The sequence below is a fragment of the Sycon ciliatum genome, chromosome 1 (assembly GCF_964019385.1).
Source record: "Sycon ciliatum chromosome 1, ocSycCili1.1, whole genome shotgun sequence".
Taxonomy (NCBI): Eukaryota; Metazoa; Porifera; class Calcarea; order Leucosolenida; family Sycettidae; genus Sycon; species Sycon ciliatum.
The window spans coordinates 11,660,003-11,681,919 of NC_088643.1; the positions used below are offsets into that span (position 1 = coordinate 11,660,003).

Genomic DNA, 21,917 nt, shown 5'->3' on the forward strand with positions numbered 1-21,917 from the left:
ACCCACCCACCCACACACACACATGCACACACACACACACACACACACACACACACACACACACACACACACACACACACACACACACACACTACTACTACTACTGTAGCTCGGTTGCCACAAGGGCCACACCACTCCGAAAGGAGCCAGAGTCATTGTCAGGAGCAGCCAATATTACAGTGTAGCACAAGATCAAGAATGGGAAATACAAAGAGGCAGCTCGAAAATACAGCGTGATGATGTTACGGATGATCAAAGTTTGGTTCCCACACCTCCCCTCCAACTCGACCCTCCCCCCCCACCATCCCCAACACACACATCAGCACCCCCCCCCCCCACACACACACATACCCCCCCCCCCACACACACACACCTCTATCCCCGCCCCCTCGCCCCCCCCCCCCACACACACACACCGGCACTGCCCCCCCCCCCCCACACACACACCTGCCCCCCCCCCCACACACACACCTGCCCCCCCCCCCACCCAGAAATGTTTACACGTAGACTGAGCCGTAATTTTCTCACGATACCAAGGCACTAACAAACCAGTTCATCACACAGCACTCACAATCTGTCATGTCAGTTGATGATAACTTACTGTAGTATGCGATGTGTGAGTGCTGCCAGCATAGCACAGTGTTGGTTGTGTTCACTTCGGTGTTCATCAGTTTGACGATGTTTGCCACACAGGTAAGCCATGCCACAACGAAGACATGCTGTGATGTTGTCCAGGTCATAGCAGACAAAACATGCTGCTACACGTGGACACCATTCCAGTAGTGCAATGTGGTGATCAATGCTCACTTGGCTTCTCTTGGATTGATGATGTAGGGCAGCAAAGAGAGAGATGTACGGTGGAGGAATGTCCCAAGCTTGTTGTGGTAAGTATACAATTCCAGACACCGAGAGACCAGTTGCACAATTTCTTGGCAGGCAAGCACTGAGATCCTTAACAAGTGACTTCAACACTGGGAAGAGTGTGGAACTAACATCAGTCGCGAAGAGAGTTTTCTAGAGCAAAGCACACCACAAAGAAAAGTGTAGAAAAGAAAGTCACTGAACTAAGGCCTGTACACTCGAAACAGAGAACATCATGCACAATAATAACAAATCAGGCTGATATAGCAGAATGGAACAAATTCCACTTCACCAGTTAACAATGTTCAAAATTATAACATTTCCCTCTGTGTTCTTCAAGAAATCAACCTTAGAGAGACAGACCCTATACAGTAGATAATTACTGAGTACACTGGTTTGCAATACAATGTTCCATTCAGAGTGGAGTGCGGATGAAAAACAGTTATGGTACCCTGAACTGTGAACACTGCACTACCAGCTTACCTGTGACAGGAGCATTGCTCTGGCCATCAGAATACAATACTGCATCACTTCCAGATTAGGTACCTTGTTCTGACTACAGTTGTTAATCAGTGCTGTTGTGTGATCTGCTGGATTTGAGCCATGACACCATCTCCTGACATAGTCCATCACAATGTTGTAGGGATGCTGTGCTGGTAGAGTGAGACCCTTTGGAGTTGTGTGTGCCCTTCCATTTACTACCAAGGGTATGTACAGGTTGGTGTACATATCATCCAAGTACATGTACAGTAGTGTGGATACGGTGTCACTATCCATGGAGTACAGGTACTGTTGTAACCGAAAAGCTGCCAGTGTGGTATTGTCATTGGCATTAATCGCGCGGCTGATAGCAGTTGGTACATGTTTCCACTTGCACAGTGCTATACCCAGTGTTGTAAGCAATGATGGTGAAATAATCCACTCACTGCTACAGGAACTTGACATGACCTTGCCCAGGATCACAACAATGCACTGTTGCAGAAAACCGTACATTACGGCACATGACCTGACTGCACCATCCTGTGATAGGAAGTATGATGACATCACTCTCTCAGCAAGGTCTTCTACCACCTGTACATTGGGTATATCCTTGTTTAGCAGAGTGGAACAATACAGTTGAATGAGTTTCACGGCACATTCCGTGACACCTGTTGCAAGACCCATTCTCAGTGTTGTTGTAACACGCTGGTACACCGCCTGAAGACGGGATAGTGTTTCCTGGCTCAGTTCAACCTGTCCTTCCCTGCAGTCGATGTCCAGAGACATGATTACCCTGCATGACTCCAGAGAAAGTTGCATCAAAGGTAGCTGCAACTGTGACCCCACTCCAGTCAGTTCTTGTTCAGATTTCTCTAGGAGCATTTGGGTTCTGGAATCCAAACTCTCGAAAGTGACATCAGAATCTGCAATGCTTCGACGGAAAAAACAACACAGGACCGAGGTGCAAATGCTGTCAGCTTGTACAGATAGCGGTGTTTTGTCCAATCTTTGTATCCTGTCCCCTAACTCTCCAACAAACACTTCTCTCCCAAACAAGGCAAGTAGGATACTCGATGACTTTGTTAATCCAGAGAAAGGAAGCAAGTCATCGCCAGGCAAAACATCAACAACAATCAACGCCATCTGTATGTTCACGCTTTCCTGAAGCAGTTGGTAACTCCAAAACACTGCTTTGTCTGCACTACAACCTCTACAGTCATCAACTTCCGTCACAAAGCCAAGGAAATGCTTGCACATGCGCTGTTGGTACATGCGTTGCTTGTCGTCAGGGCATTGGTAACGACCAAACTCGGCGATGAATGGTTGAAGTGAGTAGCGGTCCAGATGCGGATTGTAATCCAGGAAACAAATCTTGATCAACGGATCAAAACATACAAGATGAACCATACTGGCCTTAGTGTCAGCCAAACCTACTATCACACGAGCGCAATCAGATGAGAACGAGGAGCGCAGTTGAGAGAGAGCATGGAATGATGCCTTGTCATCATGTTGTAATGTGTTGTATGCTATTGTCAACAGCTTCAGGATTCGATGATTCGGTTTCAGACGATCATCATTAAACACATCGAGACCAAGATCTTGGAATATCGATAACAACATGGTTGGAGTTAACCGACCACCTTGTAGAAGACCAGCTGTAATGCGTACAGCAAGTGGAACATTTCCACAATGATCCACTAACCTCTCTGCATCTTCAATGCTCACACTGCCTTCAACACATAGACCACGGAGAAGACCAACAGCACAAACCTTTGTCAGACCATCAAGACGGTGTTGTTGTAGTTTAAACTGGGCAGCGTGTAGGTCAAAGTAAACACGACTTGTCAGTAGGACATGGGCGTTGTGTTGCCGTCGCAGAAGTTGCTCCACAACATCTTGCAGCTGGAAATCTTTATCAGCACCAGCATGGATAGCATCTTCGGCATTGTCCAGAATACATAACATGTCGTACTGGCTACCATCACCATTCATGCCATCAGCTGATTTCGTTGCCTTGCCAGTAGTTTCAGATGAAGCCGGGTTTGTTTCGAGTCGGTTTTGAATCATTGCCTGGACAGCGTCAACACCAGCTACACCGCGTAAGTCAAAGAACTCCACACGACAACCAGCATTGCGACATACATGTCCAACAGCAACGGCTACGGACGTCTTACCAAAACCAGCTGGTGCCAGGAGACTCTGCACACGTGTAGATGATGACTTGGACTTTGCTGTGAGAATGTTGTCACTGATCTCTGTAACAATGTCATTCCTGCCAGTGAAGTGTCGGTCTTTGTCCGGTAGAGATGACTGGCTTGAAGTTGATGATCTTGTTGAATCCTGCGTTGTAGTCAATGCTGTGTTGGTTGTTGTACCCATACTAGTCGCATCAGTTCTAGTTACAGCTGATGTTGGTTGTTTGAAAACTGGCTCACGTCTGTTGGAGGTCCGTTGCTGGTCGGCCTGACCATCTTCCACCGGGTGCTGTGATGGCTGCGTTTTCTGTTGGCCAACTGTTGTCATGGTGGTACCTAGCAAGATACAAAATGCATGAGAAGAAACCTATCGCAATTTTTGAAAATCTTTCAAAGGGGATGTATGGCCTACTTTCTCCGTTAATCCGTTAAACAAAACTTCAATGCAGTTTTATAGACCTGTCAAAACCATCTGGCAGAGCAATGGATGTCATCGCGGCCACCCTATCTCAGTGGGGGGGGGGGGGGGGGTCACCGATATGTTTGCCTAATGCGCATAGAAAGACCCTGATAAGAACAATAAAACGCAATGAAGAAGTTTTGCTTAACGGAGAAAGTCAAAATTTCACAGTACTGGACCTACTGGTAGTCTTCTGTGTATTGATTCGAATGGTGTTGGTCCGAGGAAGCTGAGCTACTGCCGTTGGCCTATGTTCCCCGTCGAACTCATGCACTTTCAAATTTTGGATGAGTTCACCCCACTACTAGTACAGTTGCGCTCGGTGAAATCCGACACAAAGTGAATATTTTGGCGCCACTGGATGAGTTGCTTTGACTGACAGTCCAAAGTCTGAAGGTAAATTCCCCTGAAAGAAACATACATCCGTTATGGTGAAGGTGAGTCGATCGCAGAGGAAAAACAATTGGCAATGACAAATGGAAAAATTTACGTTCAAAAACGCCCCGATTTCAGCTACAAGTATTACAAACAAGAATCCCGGGCTTATTTCCTACTAGTGGTCGTACTACAACTCTACAATTAGTAACAAAGTCATGTGATAGCGGGTTTTCCAAAGTGGTGTGTTGATGACTATAGTGGCCTGGCAAGGTCTTTTGGAGGTCATAGAATGATGGCTGGTAGCCTCGAGCTCAGTTTTTCCAGGGAAATGTTCAAATTTATGACTGCCGACAAAGTACTGTATGGCACGACATCTTCGGACAAAGCCAAATTTCGACCTTTTTTCGTACGGATTTTATTTTCGTACTGTCGTGCATTCTAAATGCAGTGCTGCCAAAAAATTTTCGCCCAAAATCGGACAACCTTCACCGCCAAGGCTGGCCACATGGTGCGAATTTTTCTCCTCAGCAAATTTTTACAGAGAATTCAAAATATCGCCTAAAACACCATGAAAATTCGTTTCGTTGCCATGGCAACCCCAGAGTTGTCATGAATTTTGTAATGATGAGTGTGGTCGCACACTGACTCTGCACAGACTGTCAGTGTACATGCCATCCAGCCTGATCCAGGCATGTTACTTTGCACTTCCACAGCCAAGCGCTAGCCTTTTTAGAACAAACTAGCAGCACCCGGCCAGCGTTGCCTGGCCGAACGTGGCATGCGGGTGAAGCAAGTACATGAAACGCTTCGCGTGCTCAGCACGTGGTGGTGGCTACACGATCGCACGCGCTTCGAGTGCTCAGTGCTTCTGTGGCTGCTTCCGCTAGCTACACGATTCGCACGCTTCGCGTGCTCAGTGCTTCTGCAGCCGCTAGCTACACTGTACATGTTCGCACGCTTCGCGTGCTCATGATCAGGGCAGCGCTGCTCCGCAGCATGGCCTGAGCGTGACACACAGACAAACACACGTCACAGGTGCCTCTTCTTTATAAGTAAAGATGTACAGTGATTTGTGCCGTCAGTTGCGCTGAAAAGTGAAAGTACAGGACTTCTGCATAGGAAAGTAATGATCTCCGACATTTTGGCTGCTTTTCGGACGTTTCCCTTTTCGGACCGGTTTTCTGAAGAGCCTTCCAAAATCGGACAATGTCCGAAAAATCGGACGGTTTGGCAGCACTGTAAATGCACGCGTGTGTTTGCATGCGGTGCGCATGTAAAGTGTACATATGTACATAACTTTACAGGAACAAATTTTAGTACGGAATTAATTTTAGTACAAAAGAGGCCGTGTCCGAAATCGTACGAAAATAAATTCTGTCCGAAAATTTCATCCTATACAGTACCTTGCAATCTTCGCTCTCCAACAACTACTGTGCTAAGTCTGAGTTGAGGATTTCGTCTGGAAAATGGTTTTCTCTGGAATGCTGCACTATATCTGCGGCAGAGCAATGAGAAAAAACTGACTCCGACAAAAGCAATGTTTGCGATTTCGAAGTAATAGAAGTTTGGAAAATGAAAGTCTGAGCAGTCACAGAAAGCAATTCAAGTATGGAAGGGGACGGTGTGGTTTCCGTCCAGCACTGCACTATTTGGTGCATACATGCGCGTGCGAACTGAAGTGCTTAATTGCATGAAGTGCATGACAATACAGGGTGTGCACATGCATGCCGTGTGCATGCATGTGCTGCACGGCATGCATGCCGGGTTTGCCTGCTTGCACAACTCACATGCTTTCACCGTCACAGCTTCTACAGTGTGCGCTCGATTCACTCGATTTTTACGTCCACCACCGGGAAATTGCTGTGAGCTGGCTTCTGTGATAATGTTCCTTCTACTGTGATAAAGTGCGAAGCTAAATGTTCTAGAATCCTCTTCTTTTAGACTAATTCGAGGCTGCTGAACACGAAAATTGGGTGTACCTGCCAGGGCCGTGTCTGCCTCTGGTCGAGATCAGTACTTCTCTATGCCTCTGTGCAAAGCGCAGCTCCACCTTTTTTGTTCAGGCATGGCATGTGTGGCATCAATGGAAAGGCAATGACCACAGCTACCTAAAACAGCATCGACAAGGGAGTACTGGCCACGGGATAAGATAGAAGCGGGGTCAAAGTCAGGCCAAAGAGATCTCACGCGGGGCCCAATTTACGGATTGTACAACTACAAACTTTTCAAAATTTCAATCGATCGGGACTCAGTCATTCCTGGGTTATTTCCAAAAACTAACATATGTACGTCGAAGAGAAAGCTCTCAGCTGTCCATTACACACCACCAAATTTGAACACATTGCAGTAAACGTATAGCAACAACATACCTGTGTGGGACAAAATGGAGAGCATTTCCTTGCTCTTGTCCGCATAACCAAGTTCCTCAATGACAACACAGAGATCACGATAAGTCTTTAGGCCACCAGCTCTGAGCAACTGGATGAGCGCCTCATTATGATCAGATAGTCTATCCCGGGACTGAATTCTCTTTAGTGTCTCTATTGATGCGCTGTCAGTTATGAGATATTTCTTGATCACCATCCGTCGCAGTCGATCTGGGTCAACTTTGTTCAACCATGGTTGAAAGTCACACACAAACCTTGTCAGGTCAAACGGATTGTCTGTCGCGAAAGCAGCAAAATACAGAAGGCACAGATGACACATGAACACACAACTACACACAACTACATGTCAAGAAACAAATAAAAATGGAATTGCACAACACCGATAATACATGGAAAGGAATTTGTGTGGACACACCCATTCCCATAGCGCTGCACATCCGAACAAGTTCCGTTATTTTACAACGTTTCGGCACTTGGCCATCGTCAGGTGATAAGAACAATGGACACACACACACACACACACACACACACACACATACACACACTCACGTGCGGACGCACGTGCGCCCACACACACACACACACACACAAACACACACACACACACACACACACATTCCCAGAACCACACATCGGAGCGCTTCAGCGATTGTTTCAATGGACAGCTAGGAGTTTTCTCTTCGACCTACATATCTTAGTTTTTGAAAATAAAAAAAGAAATGACTGAGTTACGATAGATTAAAATCTTGAAAAGTTTCGATCCCAGGGGATCGAAAGTTGTACAGTCTGTACAGAAAGGGTTAAAATGTACACGCGAGTTGTGACTGCAGTTTTCACCTGACCCAGGCTGGAACTGAACTCCCTAGCAATAATCTAGTGACCCATGACAGTGCTTCACGCCGGTGGCACCTGCATTTCTTGTAGATCTACAGGATCATCATGTAGATCTGGTTATAACCTCAGGATTGTCCATCTAACTGAACCCACCCAGGGTCAGCTCTCAATACGATTGATGTGAATGCATAAACTAATTGATCTCTGTAAGCACTTCTCACTGCTAACAAGTAAGTACAGTGTTGCGCAATGAAATCCAGTCGTGTCACTCAAGTTTGTGCCTTGCACCATTTTGCAGCCCAATGTTTGCAGGTCTAGGGCTGCGCAACGCCCAGCGCGTACTTGAGTGATGCTGTGACTGGATTTCATTGAGCAGAACTGTACAAGTCATGTTACACGAATGTTCAACGAGCCCCCCCCCCCCCCCCCCCCCCAATCTTCCTATGCCACTGTAATCAATGTGAACACTTACCGGAGGACGAGCCAAGTCTTGACTCATGACACAGTGCACTGTTCGGTCAGCAACGTCTCATCGTGGCGGCTTTGTACTCAAATATGACGAGTGCTTACACCAGAGACTTGTAACTAATTGATGTCACTACATACCCACTGAAATTTTCCTCATATCAACTGCAAACTTGCCGCATATCAATGGTATTCACCGCATATTTACCGCAAATTCACCGCACATTATGCCATATTTACCCGCAAATTACACCGCAAATTCTGGGATTTTTTCCACGATTTTCCCCGGGGACAGATTGTGTATTCCCAGGGTCAGCTCTGACTATAATCCACGTGCGTGCATGTACTGGCTGATCATCTGTAATGGCTTCCCATTTGCGCTTGCAAGCAAGTATCGGTTACAGTACTCCTCAATGAAATCCACTTGCGTCACTCAAGTAAGTTTGCGCCTTGCACCTTTTCGCAGCCCAGTGATTGCAGACCTAGGGCTGCGGAACACCCGTCGCGTACTTGAGTGACGCGACTGGATTCCATTGAGCAGAACAGTCGTGGCCAAAGAAATCCGACCCGCAAGTCAAAAGTAGCGCCGCGTTTACATTTCAATTACCAAGGGCGTCGGAACCGCACCGGCCGGGGCGGCCATGGCCGCCCCACTTTTTCGGCCGCTTTTTTTTTTTTTTTTTTTTTTTTTAGCACACTGCAACAAAGCGCGAAGATCTAAGCGCAAACGTGGCAAATCCTTGTCCCCGATCGTGGTTTGTTGCAGAATCAAAAGTCCATGTACACTGAAATGGCACCAAATGCTTGGGAATGCTTGCAATTGGCTTCAATTTTTGAATTTTTTTCCCGGGGGAGGGTAATGTTTGTCCCCGATCGTAGCATCTTCTTGGTTTTTTGCAGAATCAAAAAGTCTTTCATTGTAGTTACCGTACACTGAAATGGCACCAAATGCCCGGAAATGCTTGCAATTGGCTTTAATTTTTGAAATTTTTTCCCCGGGGGAGGACCCCTGGACCCCCCTTCCATGGCCGCCCCACCTCCAAAGTCGTTCCGACGCGCCTGATTACAGCATGCATGTTCACAAAAGCTGATGCGAGGGCCGCAGGGGCCGCATGAGCCTTGGCGCTGCTTTTGGCACGTGGGTTGGATTTCTTTGGCCACGACTGTAGTTTCATGCATGTTCAACGAGTTCTCCCCCTCCCCCCCCCCCCCCCCTCCACACACGCACGCACGCGCACACACACAGTGAGTGCGTTCGATTATGCACGCGAATCGATTCATGAATCGATTCGTGTCGCGAACGTCGCGATGAAATACATGTACATGAATTCGGAATAACCAATTTATATTTGCATTACATGACGATGATTTTGTACTCTCTTGCTTGCTTACGTTGTGGCTGATTCCACGCTTGGGTTAGCCGAAGTCTAGTTCCCCATCGTCCTTTCTAGTGATTGATTTCATTCTACTTCGAAGTAGCTTCGAAGCAATCCTTCGTTTCTCTATTCTTTGCATTTTGTTCACAAACAAATTCTTCGTTATGTTTTCGTCCCGTGAGTATTTTCGCGCTCTTGATTTGTTTTGCTCACGCGTGACTTTCCTTTCCTTTCCTTTTCTTGTTATGCATGACCATGATGACGTATTTGGTATGACGTGTTATGTGTACGTGACCACGTGACTGCGTGTTCACTAACTACATGACTGTACAGACAGTAGGCTAGTGCATGATTTTAGCGATTCGCTCTCCTTGCTGTTCACTTCTTCTCCATTTCTGTTTTGTCGCTGCACTAGTTCCTTTTGTTACCATGCCACGTAAATGAAGGTCGTGGTCGCCATTTTTATGCATGTTCTTTGTGCGCAGCTGCCTGTGGATGCAGCTGCCCTTTTCCGTTGAAATTTGGATCTTGTTTGAGAAAGAAACAAAGAAACAAACTTTCCCAATCAAGAAACGTAAATGTCTTTCATGTCCGTTGAGTCGGGATCTTTATGATGTCGCGAGTCACGACAATTCGCGCTATTCACATCACCCCATATGAATAGAGTGAATCGATTCCGAATCGATTCTAGGGCTCATGACATGAAAATCGAACGACTTGAATGCATGCGAATGGATTCATGAATCGATTCAAGTGTGTAATCGAACGCACTCACTGAGTGCGTTCGATTACACACTTGAATCAATTCATGAATCCATTCGCATGCATTCAAGTCGTTCGATTTCATGTCATGAGCCCTGGAATCGATTCGGAATCCATTCCCTCTATTCACATGGGGTGATGTGAATAGCGCGAATCGATTCATGAATCGATTCGTGAATCGATTCGCGCGTGTAATCGAACGCACTCAGTGACACACACACACACACCTTCCTACGCCACAGTAATCAATGATTATGTGAACACTTACCGGAGGACGAGCCAAGTGTTGACTCACGATCTGCCGACATTGGCTTCGCCGGATGCTCAGCTTTCCCACTGGCAGTTGCACCGCGTCGCTTAGCCATGGTGCTGGCGACATGTTCCGCTACATGAGGCTGGCTGTGTTGAACGAGCCTCAGGAACGTATCCACCTGTTCCTCCGTTTTCTTCAGCATCAACTTCACCACATACTCTGCCAACTTCAACTTCTCCTCCTTGGCAGGTGCGCCAATATATTCCTCTCCGTCCAGAACATCACTCTCTAGTAGGTCTTCTAAGATTGTTGAAGCATCTAAATTTGCAAATAAGTACTTGATGTTGTATTTCACACTGTCCGGCATTGCGCCGTTAGGAAAAGTTGAAAACCCTCACCACCAACCACTCCGTCACGGCCTCAGCCGCCAACGCTGGCTGGAGTGAATCGTTCTGTGGACCACAGTGAACAATGGAGAACAGACACCGCACACAACTACACGACTGACACAATTCAACAGCAACCGACCGACAGAGAACATGCGCCGAGAAAAATAATAATGATCTACCGCAGTACCGGTACCGGTATACCGGTAGATCTACCGGTCCTTTGAAGTACGTAGCAGGAGTCGTGAAAACCCTTTCACTACTCCTGCTATGTACAGTGCTGGCAACTGAAATCCGACCCCCTGGGCTGCGCGCCGCGCCTCCCAGGGTGTCGGATTTCAGTTGCCAGCACTGTAGTAGAGTCTACCAATGAAAGGCTGTAGTACTACATGTACTAGTACTGGTACTAGTAGAATCAAGAGTACATAAACCAGAGTGTGCAACTCGGGATGGTTCCTGTGGGAGCGTAATCCGTGCACTACGTCATTTCTGACGGCATGGTAAGCCACAGGTACGGTGAAAAGTTGCGTAACCAGTCGCGGTGGTGCAGTTCACTGAGTTTGTCCTGATTTCGGTTTTTTGAGACGGATAGCCTGGTGACTTTACTTGTCGGTGGATGTACGCAGCGTACACAGTCACACAAAACACCGAAATCCTGAAACAGGACGTCTAAAATCAAGCAAACTTGGCTGATTTCCGGGCTATGAAACATGAAAATTTGAGCTGTACGCAAGTCGCGGCTTGGCTGATCTCATCAGGGTGACGCGTAGTGCACGAACTGCGCTGTTTCAGATCTGATATGCACAGTTGCACACTCTGGTTTAGGCCGAGTAAAAAAAATTACTAGATGATCGTCCTTTTTTTTGGAAAAATCGGGGAGGGCGGGAGGATTTTATTTTTATTTTTTTACTTTTTACCCTCTCATGCACACAGTGTACACAACAACATCAAGGTTTTTTTTCTCTTTTTTTCTTTTTTTTTCTTTTTTTCTTTTTCTTTCTTCAGCAGATCGATACTGACGTTGTGATATACTAGTAGTATGTGGTCCATATAGTAAAGAAAGTATTAAACAAAGCGTGCACATGTTTCCTGCATCCGCGATCGGTAAAAAACCAACGATTTCGGCAAAAACTCACGATTTAAAAAATAAAATATTTCTTGGGGCGCTGACAAAAACTGGGGCGGACGGGGACGATCATCTAGCTTTTTTTTTTACTTGGCCTTATGTACTCTTGGTAGAATGTAGAATGACTTATGGAGATCTACATGATTCATAATTATCATGTCTGTACAATCATAATGATGTCTCTACATAATGATAATGTCAGTGTTACGCATGCGCTCTGTCCCTTGGACTTGGAGTAGGTGTAGGAAAGACGAGACGTGTGGTGGGTTGGCATGGCAATGGTAGTTGTGTTCGCTTTTCTCGCTTTTGCTTCAGTTTCGCCCAGTTTCGCCGAGCAACCGGTGAAGGAGGCTGATGCGGCCATTGGTGGTGGCGAGTTTCGGATGATCGTGGATGCAAGTACAGGTCATTGACTCATGATCCGACGAAGTCCGAGGTAGATCAGTGGCTGGCTAGTAGTAGGGGTGAGCCAAACCAAGCACCGATTGGCAACTTGGAAAACCCATTCAAAGTTCAAACAAATCCAGACGTGTGTGAATGTTCAACATCAACACCGAGGCTGTCTGCTATGGTCTTGGTCAACTGGAGGTAGGTTTGCAACTGGCTGACCTACCGATGATGATAGCAACGGTGATGGCGGACATGGATGGCAGACTGATCAGATGGCTGGCAACAAAGTCATCACATCTGTGCCGTGCGCACTGGTACATACCGGGATAGTGGGAGTGTGTGGGACTGGCGAGAACAGTGTTCGTTACGAGTAGAGGCTTACAACAATGAACTGGTAACGACGGTGTTGGTGAAGGGAACGGCCGATATCTCCAACCTAACCTGGCGGCCGTACAAAGGCAGCATCATGAAGGCCAGCTTGCCTGACGAGTTCATCACCGCTCGGTATCCTGAACCGTTCCAGCAATGAGTGATGATAATGATGATGGAAGCACGGACAGGTGGCCAATGCCAAGCTGAAAGACATGTTTTCACCACTGAACGGCCTGGTCCAGAACGGAAAGGGCCAGCGTGTACGGTTGATTCATGCAGTGAGTGGTGTAAGCACTGCACAGTTGCATCTACAAATCTAGTTGTGTCAGGGTATCTTCACAAAGACGGAAGGAGAATGTTGGAAAGGGTTAAATTTGGGGAAGAAGTTTGGAGGGTGCCCGTGGCATGTGACTGATGGCGATTGTGGACTGCAAAATAACCTGTGTTGGTTGCAATATCCATTTCATTCCTAACACTCCACGCATAATGTCCACTACATTGTGAGAAAAATGCTATCCATGCAAGGAACTGGTGGGGGTTGCATTTCACATTTGTTTTTTTCAGTATTTCGGGGTTGCCTCTCACGGAAATAAAATCTGAAGTAGGAAAGCCGCTCTCTCTCTCTCTCTCTCTCTCTCTCTCTCTCTCTCTCTCTCTCTCTCTCTCTCTCTCTCTCTCTCTCTCTCTCTCTCTCTCTCTCTCTCTGTCTCTGTCTCTCTCTCTCTCTGCCTCTGTCTCTCTCTCTGTCTCTCTCTCTCTCTCTCTCTCTCTCTCTCACACACACACACACACCAGGGCATGCGCTAAGGATTAAAATGTGCTCTGACACAATGTCCTGCCAGTTGCAAAAATGGCCGGACATGTCCGGACATGCAACTTTCACATCAAATCACACAATGTTCAGTGTAGAATTAATACCATCGAAATGTTATCACGACGATGCATTTCAGAAGCAGCATGATCTTAGAAGGCTGACGTTTTCAGGTTCCTTGAGCCAATGACGAAGGAGTACGAAGGAGTCAGAAAAATTCTTGCTGCTGCGAAATTTATCAACAAAACGGGAACACATCTTACACTTCAAATTTTCGACAACGCTACGATCTGAGGGACTGCGCTCATAGCTCAGCCAAACAGAAGTAGTTGAAAGCTCCCTATCATACTCGGCGACCCACTTGTCACAAGTGGTCGTCTTGACTCCTCTGGGCTTCTTTCCAAGAGGAGCACCCGCATCAGCGGTGCTTGGCTTTCTCTTGCCAGACGACATCACTAATGACTATGAGACAAAAGATTGAAGTGCCTTTTCTTTTTTGTGCTTTGCAAAAAGGTGCGCGGACACTTTGTCCGGATATGTACAAAACATCCGGAAACTGACCGTAAACGGTCGGAAATTGTCCGATGTCCGACCGTTATTTCGCGCCCTGCACACATTCTCTTTCCCTCCCTCTCTCCCTCTCTCTCTCTTTCTCTCTCTCTCTCTCTCTCTCTCTCTCTCACACACACACACACACACACACACATTCTCTCTCTCCCTGTCTCTCTCCCTCTCTCTCTCTCTCTCTCTCTCTCTCTCTCTCTCTCTCTCTCTCTCTCCCTCTCTCTCTCTCTCTCCCTCTTTTGCTTTGTGTTTCTCTAGGGCACTTCACATTCCCTTGTGGTATAAACACATCCACAAGGTTCACCACGAGTAGACTGCGCCGATCAGCATCTCTGTCCTGTACTGTCACCCGGTCGAGCATTTCCTCTCAAAGATATTACCGGTAATGGCTGGTCCCGTCCTGCTCGGCTCTCACTGTATGCTGCTGCTGCTGTGGGCCTGCATCTCGCTGGCCTCCGTGTCCGTCACACACTGCTGCTTCCACTTGCCGTTCAAGCCGTCCAACGAGTACGATGACTACCATCACGCAAAGTTAGTAGTGTAGTGTGTGCATTCTGCATTGATTGGTAGCTGTACTAATACCTTGCACATACATGGGAGGCGGTGAACGCAAAAATCTGACTTGCCCCCCCCCCTGATGTACCCCTAAAAGGAAATCCCCCCCCCCCCAATGTTCTGACTGCATGTATAAAGCCACGTGCTAACTTTTCGAAATTTCCACAGATAAGAATACAGTCGTGGCCAAAAAATCCGGCTAATGCTATACCAGCTACCGGTAGCTGTACTGTGCATGGGCAGCATGCACTGCCACTGCTACCGGTAGCTGTACTGTGCATGGGTAGCATGCACTGCCACTGCTACTGGTAGCTGTACTGTGCTTGGGCAGCATGCGCTGCCACTGCTAGTGTACTGTGCATGAGCAGCATGCACAGTACAGCTACCAGTAGCTGTACTGTGCATGGGCAGCATGCAGAGTACAGCTACCGGTAGCTGTACTGTGCATGCTGCTCATGCACTGCCACTGCTACCAGTAGCTGTACTGTGCTTGGGCAGCATGCACTGCCACTGCTACCAGTAGCTGTACTGTGCATGGGTCGCATGCACTGCCACTGCTACCGGTAGCTGTACTGTGCTTGGGCAGCATGCACTGCCACTGCTACTGTAGCGTTGGTCACGCGTTGGTCACGCTACAAGCTCAGCATTTGCGTATACGCTCAGCGTACTGTTCATTACGACGTTCGTTCTACCATACAACGGTCGCATGACAGTACGTTGCTGTTTGTGATTATTTTCCATAAAAATTCTGTTTATTTTATCTTTCACAATGAGTTCAGAGTTTTACTGCTAAAGACAGTTTTGCCGTTCTAGAGAGAGAGAGAGAATATTTGTTAATGTTAGTTAGTTTCGAGTTGTTAGGTTGTTTTGCCTCCAGGCCCGCTACAAAATTGGTGGCAGCGGTGGGATTCGAACCCACGCCTCCGGAGAGACCGGATGTTCTTTCGTCGAGGTTGTCCCGACGTGACCATGCATACCGCCAAATGTTTCGACCACCAACCCGCTACTAATCACGAGGACGTGATTGTCTTTGAGAGGGGAGGTGTAGCGTTGGTCACGCGTTGGTCACGCTAAAAGCTCAGCATTTGCGTATATGCTCAGCGTACTGTTCGATACGACGTTCGCTTCCAGCTCAGCATTTGCGTATACGCTCAGCGTACTGTTCATTACGACGTTCGTTCTACCATACAACGGTCGCATGACAGTACGTTGATGTTTGTGATTATTTTCCATAAATTCTGTTTATTTTATCTTTCACAATGAGTTCAGAGTTTTATTGCTAAAGACAGTTTTGCCGTTCTAGAGAGAGAGAGAGAATAATTGTTAATGTTAGTTAGTTTCGAGTTGTTAGGTTGTTTTGCCTCCAGGCCCGCTACACTACCGGTAGCTGTACTGTGCATGGGTAGCATGCACTGCCACTGCTACCAGTAGCTGTACTGTGCTTGGGCAGCATGCACTGCCACTGCTACCGGTAGCTGTACTGTGCATGGGTAGCATGCACTGCCACTGCTACCGGCAGCTCTACTGTGCGTGGGTAGCATGCACTGCCACTGCTACCGGTAGCTGTACAAGCCTTGTACACGGAACATGCTCTGCTGCCAGACCTGCACTCTGCAGTGCACAGTCTGTGCTGTGCTCGACTCGACTGCAGAGTGCAGAGTGCAGAGCGGCGGACTGTTTTAGTTCAGTGCTATGCTGGTAGACCCTCTAATGACTGTAAATGCATGAATGCGATTGTGACAGCCACCATGTCACTGTGTAAGCGCCTGGGCCAGATGGTCTCCTCCCGAGCATCCTGAAGGCCGTTGCACCAGTTATCGCCTTCTCCCTCACCCTAATATTTAATACCTTTTTGTGCACTGCTGTGTTCCCGACACAATTCAAGTTGGCTAATGTCACGCCGATATTGAAATCCCGTAAGGGCGATCCTACTTCTCCTTCGAACTATCGTCCTGTGTCACTCACGTCAATTCTGGCTAAGACTCTGGAACGCCTGGTTCTAAATCAGGTATGTAACAGTTTGACCATCGAAAATCACCTCCACGATCACCAATTTGGGTTCCGACCAGCTCGTTCCACGACACAACTGCTCACACTTGCTGTAAATGATTGGAAACTGGCCCAGGACCACGGAGAGACTACCAGTGTAGCCTTTGTCGACCTCAGCAAGGCGTTTGATCGCGTCCAGCATCAACAGTTACTCGTTGCGCTCCATGGCATGGGTGTTCATGCAAGCGCCCTGCGTTGGTTTGCGTCGTACCTCGCCGGGAGATCTCAGCGTGTCGTCACGCAAGCCAGCCAGTCTTCAAGTCTTGCAGTGTCTCGAGGAGTTCCTCAGGGAAGTATTTTAGGCCCTACCCTCTTTAATGTCTACCTGAGGGACCTTCCCCGGCTTGCGGAGACAGCGGGTTCAAAACTACTGATGTTCGCAGATGACAAGACAGTCTACTCTAGTGATCCGTCGAAGGCGCGTTCCGAAGCCAAGTTGTCATCGGCACTGGAGATACTAAACCACCACCTTGGCTCCATTGGTATGCAGATAAATACCGACAAAACCGTTGTCATGCAAATCCATCCCAAACGTGCCACAGGGAGTCAGCAACAACAACAAAGGCAACAACTGCAAATCACCTTGTCAAATGTTACGCTAGGGGAAGTGGAAAGCACCAGATGCTTAGGAGTCGTTGTTGACAATAAGCTGTCCTTTGACCAACACATTAACAATGTCGTCCGGAAAGCCTCACGGAAGATCGGTGTACTGCGTCGATCTTTCCGCCAGATGAACCTGTTTGCCCGCCGTACTTTCGTTGTCGGTGTTATTCAGCCTGATCTAGAATATGCTCTCCCTGTATACCTTTCGTTTATATCCGCTAAAAATAGAAACAAGCTAGCCTCACTCCACCGGCGCGCTGTACGAGTTGCTTGTGGCGCATCACCCCAAGCTAATATCACGCCACTTCTTCACCACCTCAATGTTTCCTCTTTCCAATATCGATCAGTATTTTTGTTCCTTGTATTCATTTTCCACTGTTACTGTATTAAGCCGGCTGTTTGCTTGCAGTCCCTCTTTCCCATCTGTACGTCTACCCGAACTACTCGCGGCTCTACAACTCATAACATGAGTATCAATCGCTATAGATCTATGTCTGGCTTTCTGTCCTTTTCAAGTAAATCGGCTCTTGTTTGGAATTATTTACCAGACGACCTGAAGTCCTGCACTACTATCGCAGATTTCCGCGTCAAATTGGCTATTTGGCTAAAAGACAGCTTAACTCTTAATCATTGTTGTGATTTGCTTTCAAGCAATGTGCATAATCAGTAACTTGATGTTGCTGTTTTTGTTTTTTTTGTTTTTTTTTTTGGTTTCCCGTTCTCGGGGCCTTCTATTCGGTACTCTTTGTAGTTGTACTTCTGTACTGTTGAGCTATCCGAATTCAAATAAACATTTAAAAAAAAAAAAAAAAACTGTACATGTATCCATGGCATTGGCTGGATTTCTCTCCCAGTCCCTGCCAACAACGGAAAAGAAATGCTCCCTGTTTCCAGCAGTTCACTTGCATACCAGTGTCATCGTTGTTGTCTCTTCTGACCATGAATGTTCCTATAGGTATTGTCTGATTCTGATCCAATGCACCACAATGCCCTCAGTTTGGTGAGTCTGCCATTCGATGATGCCGAGACCTCTGGTCAGTTGAGCATGGCAGGCCCTACCAGCACCATCTCACTGCTGACTCAATGCTAGCCCCATGTGCCTGCTGGCGAGTTTGTGTACCTCGTATAATTGTTAGGTTCACGATTTCACATATGCACGCACTCGCACACTCGTACGCACTCGCACCCTCGAACTCACCTTTACAGGCGCGCACTCACTTTCACTCTCGTACTCACCTTTTCGGGCGCGCACTCACTTTCACTCTCGTACTCACCTTTTCGGGCGCGCACTCACTTTCACTCTCGTACTCACCTTTACAGGCGCGAACTCACCTTTTCGGGCGCGCACTCACTTTCACTCTCGTACTCACCTTTTCAGGCGCGAACTTACCTTTACTCTCGTACTCACCTTTACAGGCGCGAACTCACCTTTTCGGGCGCGCACTCACATTCACTCTCGTACTCACCTTTTCAGGCGCGCACTCGACGTACTCACCTTCACAGCCTCGTACTCACCCTTGTTGCTTTTCCTAATCTTTTCTTTCTTTGGCCTGGGTAGCTGGACTCGCGCTTTAGCACATTTATCTCCATAGCTACCCAGGCCCTAGATAAACTCTTGCTGGAACATTTGCTCTCCCCCTTTTCTAGCCTTGCCTAGCCTTGTCTTGCTTGCCTTGCCTCGTCTTTGTCTTGCTTGCTTTACCTTATCCTATACCGAACCTCTGAGATTCCTTGTCGTTGTCGACTTGATCCGATCGTCCCATTGTGACTGTGCCTGTCCTAACATAATTATAAAAACTGACACTATTTTTGTTTATGTTGGCTGCTGCTATGCAGGTTCAACGAGGACTTTGGCATACTGGGAATCTTTGATTTGCTGCATGGCACGGACAGTCACTTCCGTAAATCAAAGTCGTACGAGCGCCATTCCATGCTACTTGGCACCACCCCAGCCAACGTTCTGATTCCGGACGAACCGAAGAAATGCCAGTAAAAAGGTTAAGTCGGCAGTGCATGTGCGCATCCTCACTGCTGTTGCTAGTCTCCTCACAGTTTATCTCACAGTTTATCTGTGGAATGGAACAAACTTCCAGAACACATCCGCTGCGTTCAGTCCTCTGTCAATTTTCGCATTGCTCTAAAGGCTCATTACTCTCAGCATAGATATTCTCTGACTGGAATTCCGAACTTTTCCGTTTGAGAATTTTTTTTCCTTGAAATTAATCCTTGCTGGGGTTTTTTTTTCATCTAAATGTCCCGCTATTATCTGCAGAGGTGATTTCTTCCCTCGTCGATTTCTTTCCTGCTTTTATACCTCGATATTTAGGTACTTGTTTCCCTTCTTCCCATGCTTCATCTTCCACTCTCCTCTCCCCATTTCTCCATTTTTCTTGCGATATTTATGTGGGAGACTTCCGTGATAAGCATCCATTTGCTTTTGGAGAATCCTTTTAAATAAATACAATACAATACAATACAGTCCACCCTTGACCGTCCCATTCTCCAGTTTCCATGCTAGTCTCCTCACAGTGCACCCTTGACCGTCCCATTCTCCAGTTTCAATGCTAGTATCATCACTACTCTACATGTATATGTATTTTAGCATATCCACCATCAATACTGGTCACATGACAAATTACACTTACCTACCCTCACTACTTCAAGTATGCCGCTGATATTATTATTTTTATTCACATAGCTATGGGTTTTTTGTGGCAAATTTACTAGTGCCCTAGCTCGGCCCAATCTGTGTTCTATAATGGGTGGTTAACGACATCGCACTGTTCAATCCACCAGACTTATCAGTGTCGACTCTCATAGCTAATGTGCATTTTTCCGAGCCATCACCAAGAAGTTCTTTTTCTTTCTCAGCTAGGCCCGTTCACAGTTTGTTTCTATTTCAAGTTCCGTCCGTTCCACCATCCTGGAAGCATGGAGAGGGACTTTATTGTGAATATTTTTAAGTTTATTACAAGCAAAATATTGGCTATGACATCAGTACTACTTACCGGCTATACTGCTATGACATCACTAGTAGTTAACGGATGTACTGTTATGACATCACTACTACTTGCTCCCAGGTCACTCTAATGTTTTCTGTACCCGATTACCGGTACTTAATTACGTCACTATTCAAGATGCTTTATACTTGAAGTACTGCATGAATGCTGACTTCATACAAAGTGTTAGGATATGAAACCAGAAATCATATGCAGTCAACACGTGCCTGTACTGTCCCAGACCGGCACAGCAATTTGCTGTTGCCCCCCCCCCCCCTTGAACACTGTGTGGCACTGCGCTCGTGGCAAATCCAAACTCAGGATCTGCTCATCCGAATCCAGAGCCTCAGAGGACTCAGGTACCCCCACCCCAGCGGGCGTTACCATACTCTTGTGCCTGCCCATGAGCACGGCCAGTAGTGATCTCTGGGTGCAGTATCGCCACAGAATCAGGGTCCGTGACGTTTGCCACCTCCATTTATCTACATTTCAATGTACTTCTGTCGTGGACTTTGAAATCCGTTGAGAAGTCAAGCGGCCACTGGGCACTGGCCTTGCAGCCGCGAGCACTGCTGATCCATTTTTACAGTCAGTACATAAACTATAGTGTGTGTACGTGCAAACAGATGTGAGGGTGCCGGTCCGGATCATCCCATCTGATTTCATTGTTCACGACAGTAGATCTTAGCCATGGTAAATTTGATCATTACAACACTGCAGACTGCAGTGCATATTACTGATGCCGGTAACTGTTGTACCTAATTACACTTAGTGACTGCATGCTTGTGTTGCTTGTGGCACACGACAGTCACAAGCAACACGAGGAGTAATTATGGTTGGTAGTTATTATTACGAAGGTAAACGAGAGAATGGCCCGAGCATGCCCAGAGCAACCAGGTAAGGGCCAGCAGCGATGATGAGAGAATACCGTAGACATGCGCGAATGGAGATAATGTCGTACGAAGAAGCAGCGAGAGAGAAGCATGCAGCGACGGCATGTAAATGCAGTCTATAAAAGTAACATAATGCAACATACTGGCAGAGGTAGGATCCCGTTCATGAGCTTGTAATGAATGGGCACACTCTAGTTTGGCATGGTGTCCCGCTGAGTATGTATATACTCACATAACACACACACGCACCCGTGCATGCACATCCATGCGCACCCCCCCCCCCACACACACACAAACACACGCACACAAACACGTGCGCACGCGCGCACGCACGTACATACAAACACATTGAACCTGGGACACATTGCCATGTTCAGGCAGGATAGGTCCTGTGGTCTACTGAAAAGCCGGCCACAATTGGAAATGTGGAAGGAGCTGCAGTGTGTGTGTGCTTGGGTCGAACCATGGCTACATTCACGATGCTTCATGACTTGGCATGGTAGCAGACAACGGGTATTTCTTGCTTGCCAAACGAATGCTAGCAGTGTTGCTAGATTTCAATACTGGAGTAAAATATGATGTGTATCTCAAAGATAGTAGCATGAACTTGTATGTACAGGGTATGGCTGACACTGCTATGGCAATATACATTGCAGTATAAACATTTGTAGAGTAGAGTTTTCCAGGTTTAACTGACATACCGGCAACTATTCTGTAC

At 47.1% G+C, this 21,917-nt stretch overlaps 2 protein-coding genes across 2 annotated transcripts in view; one reads left to right on the forward strand and one right to left on the reverse strand.

The window, feature by feature from the left end:
- The window catches only part of LOC135813410 (uncharacterized), a 14,545-nt gene extending 3,486 nt beyond the window's left edge, over positions 1 to 11,059 (reverse strand). The window contains exons 1-4 of the mRNA XM_065326507.1: positions 10,467 to 11,059; positions 6,744 to 7,037; positions 1,345 to 3,872; positions 602 to 1,014 (exon numbers count right to left, since the gene is read on the reverse strand). Coding sequence (XP_065182579.1) covers positions 602 to 1,014; positions 1,345 to 3,872; positions 6,744 to 7,037; positions 10,467 to 10,818 — 3,587 coding nt within the window. The 5' untranslated portion in view covers positions 10,819 to 11,059. The remainder of the gene's footprint in view (positions 1 to 601; positions 1,015 to 1,344; positions 3,873 to 6,743; positions 7,038 to 10,466) is intronic.
- Positions 11,060 to 12,197: 1,138 nt separating this feature from the next.
- LOC135813427 (fatty acid hydroxylase domain-containing protein 2-like) lies at positions 12,198 to 20,787 on the forward strand. Its single transcript, XM_065326527.1, has 3 exons — positions 12,198 to 13,003; positions 14,359 to 14,631; positions 19,144 to 20,787. The coding sequence occupies exons 2-3, from the start codon at positions 14,486 to 14,488 to the stop codon at positions 19,298 to 19,300; spliced, it is 303 nt and encodes a 100-aa protein (XP_065182599.1). The 5' UTR covers positions 12,198 to 13,003; positions 14,359 to 14,485; the 3' UTR covers positions 19,301 to 20,787.
- The last annotated feature ends 1,130 nt before the right edge of the window (positions 20,788 to 21,917 follow it).

Bases quoted from the DNA above. Each gene is read 5' to 3' on its own strand.
- LOC135813427 (XM_065326527.1), top strand. From the start codon at position 14,486: ATGGCTGGTCCCGTCCTGCTCGGCTCTCACTGTATGCTGCTGCTGCTG. The intron at 14,632-19,143 runs GTTAGTAGTGTA...GCTGCTATGCAG, and splicing joins GATGACTACCATCACGCAAA to GTTCAACGAGGACTTTGGCA.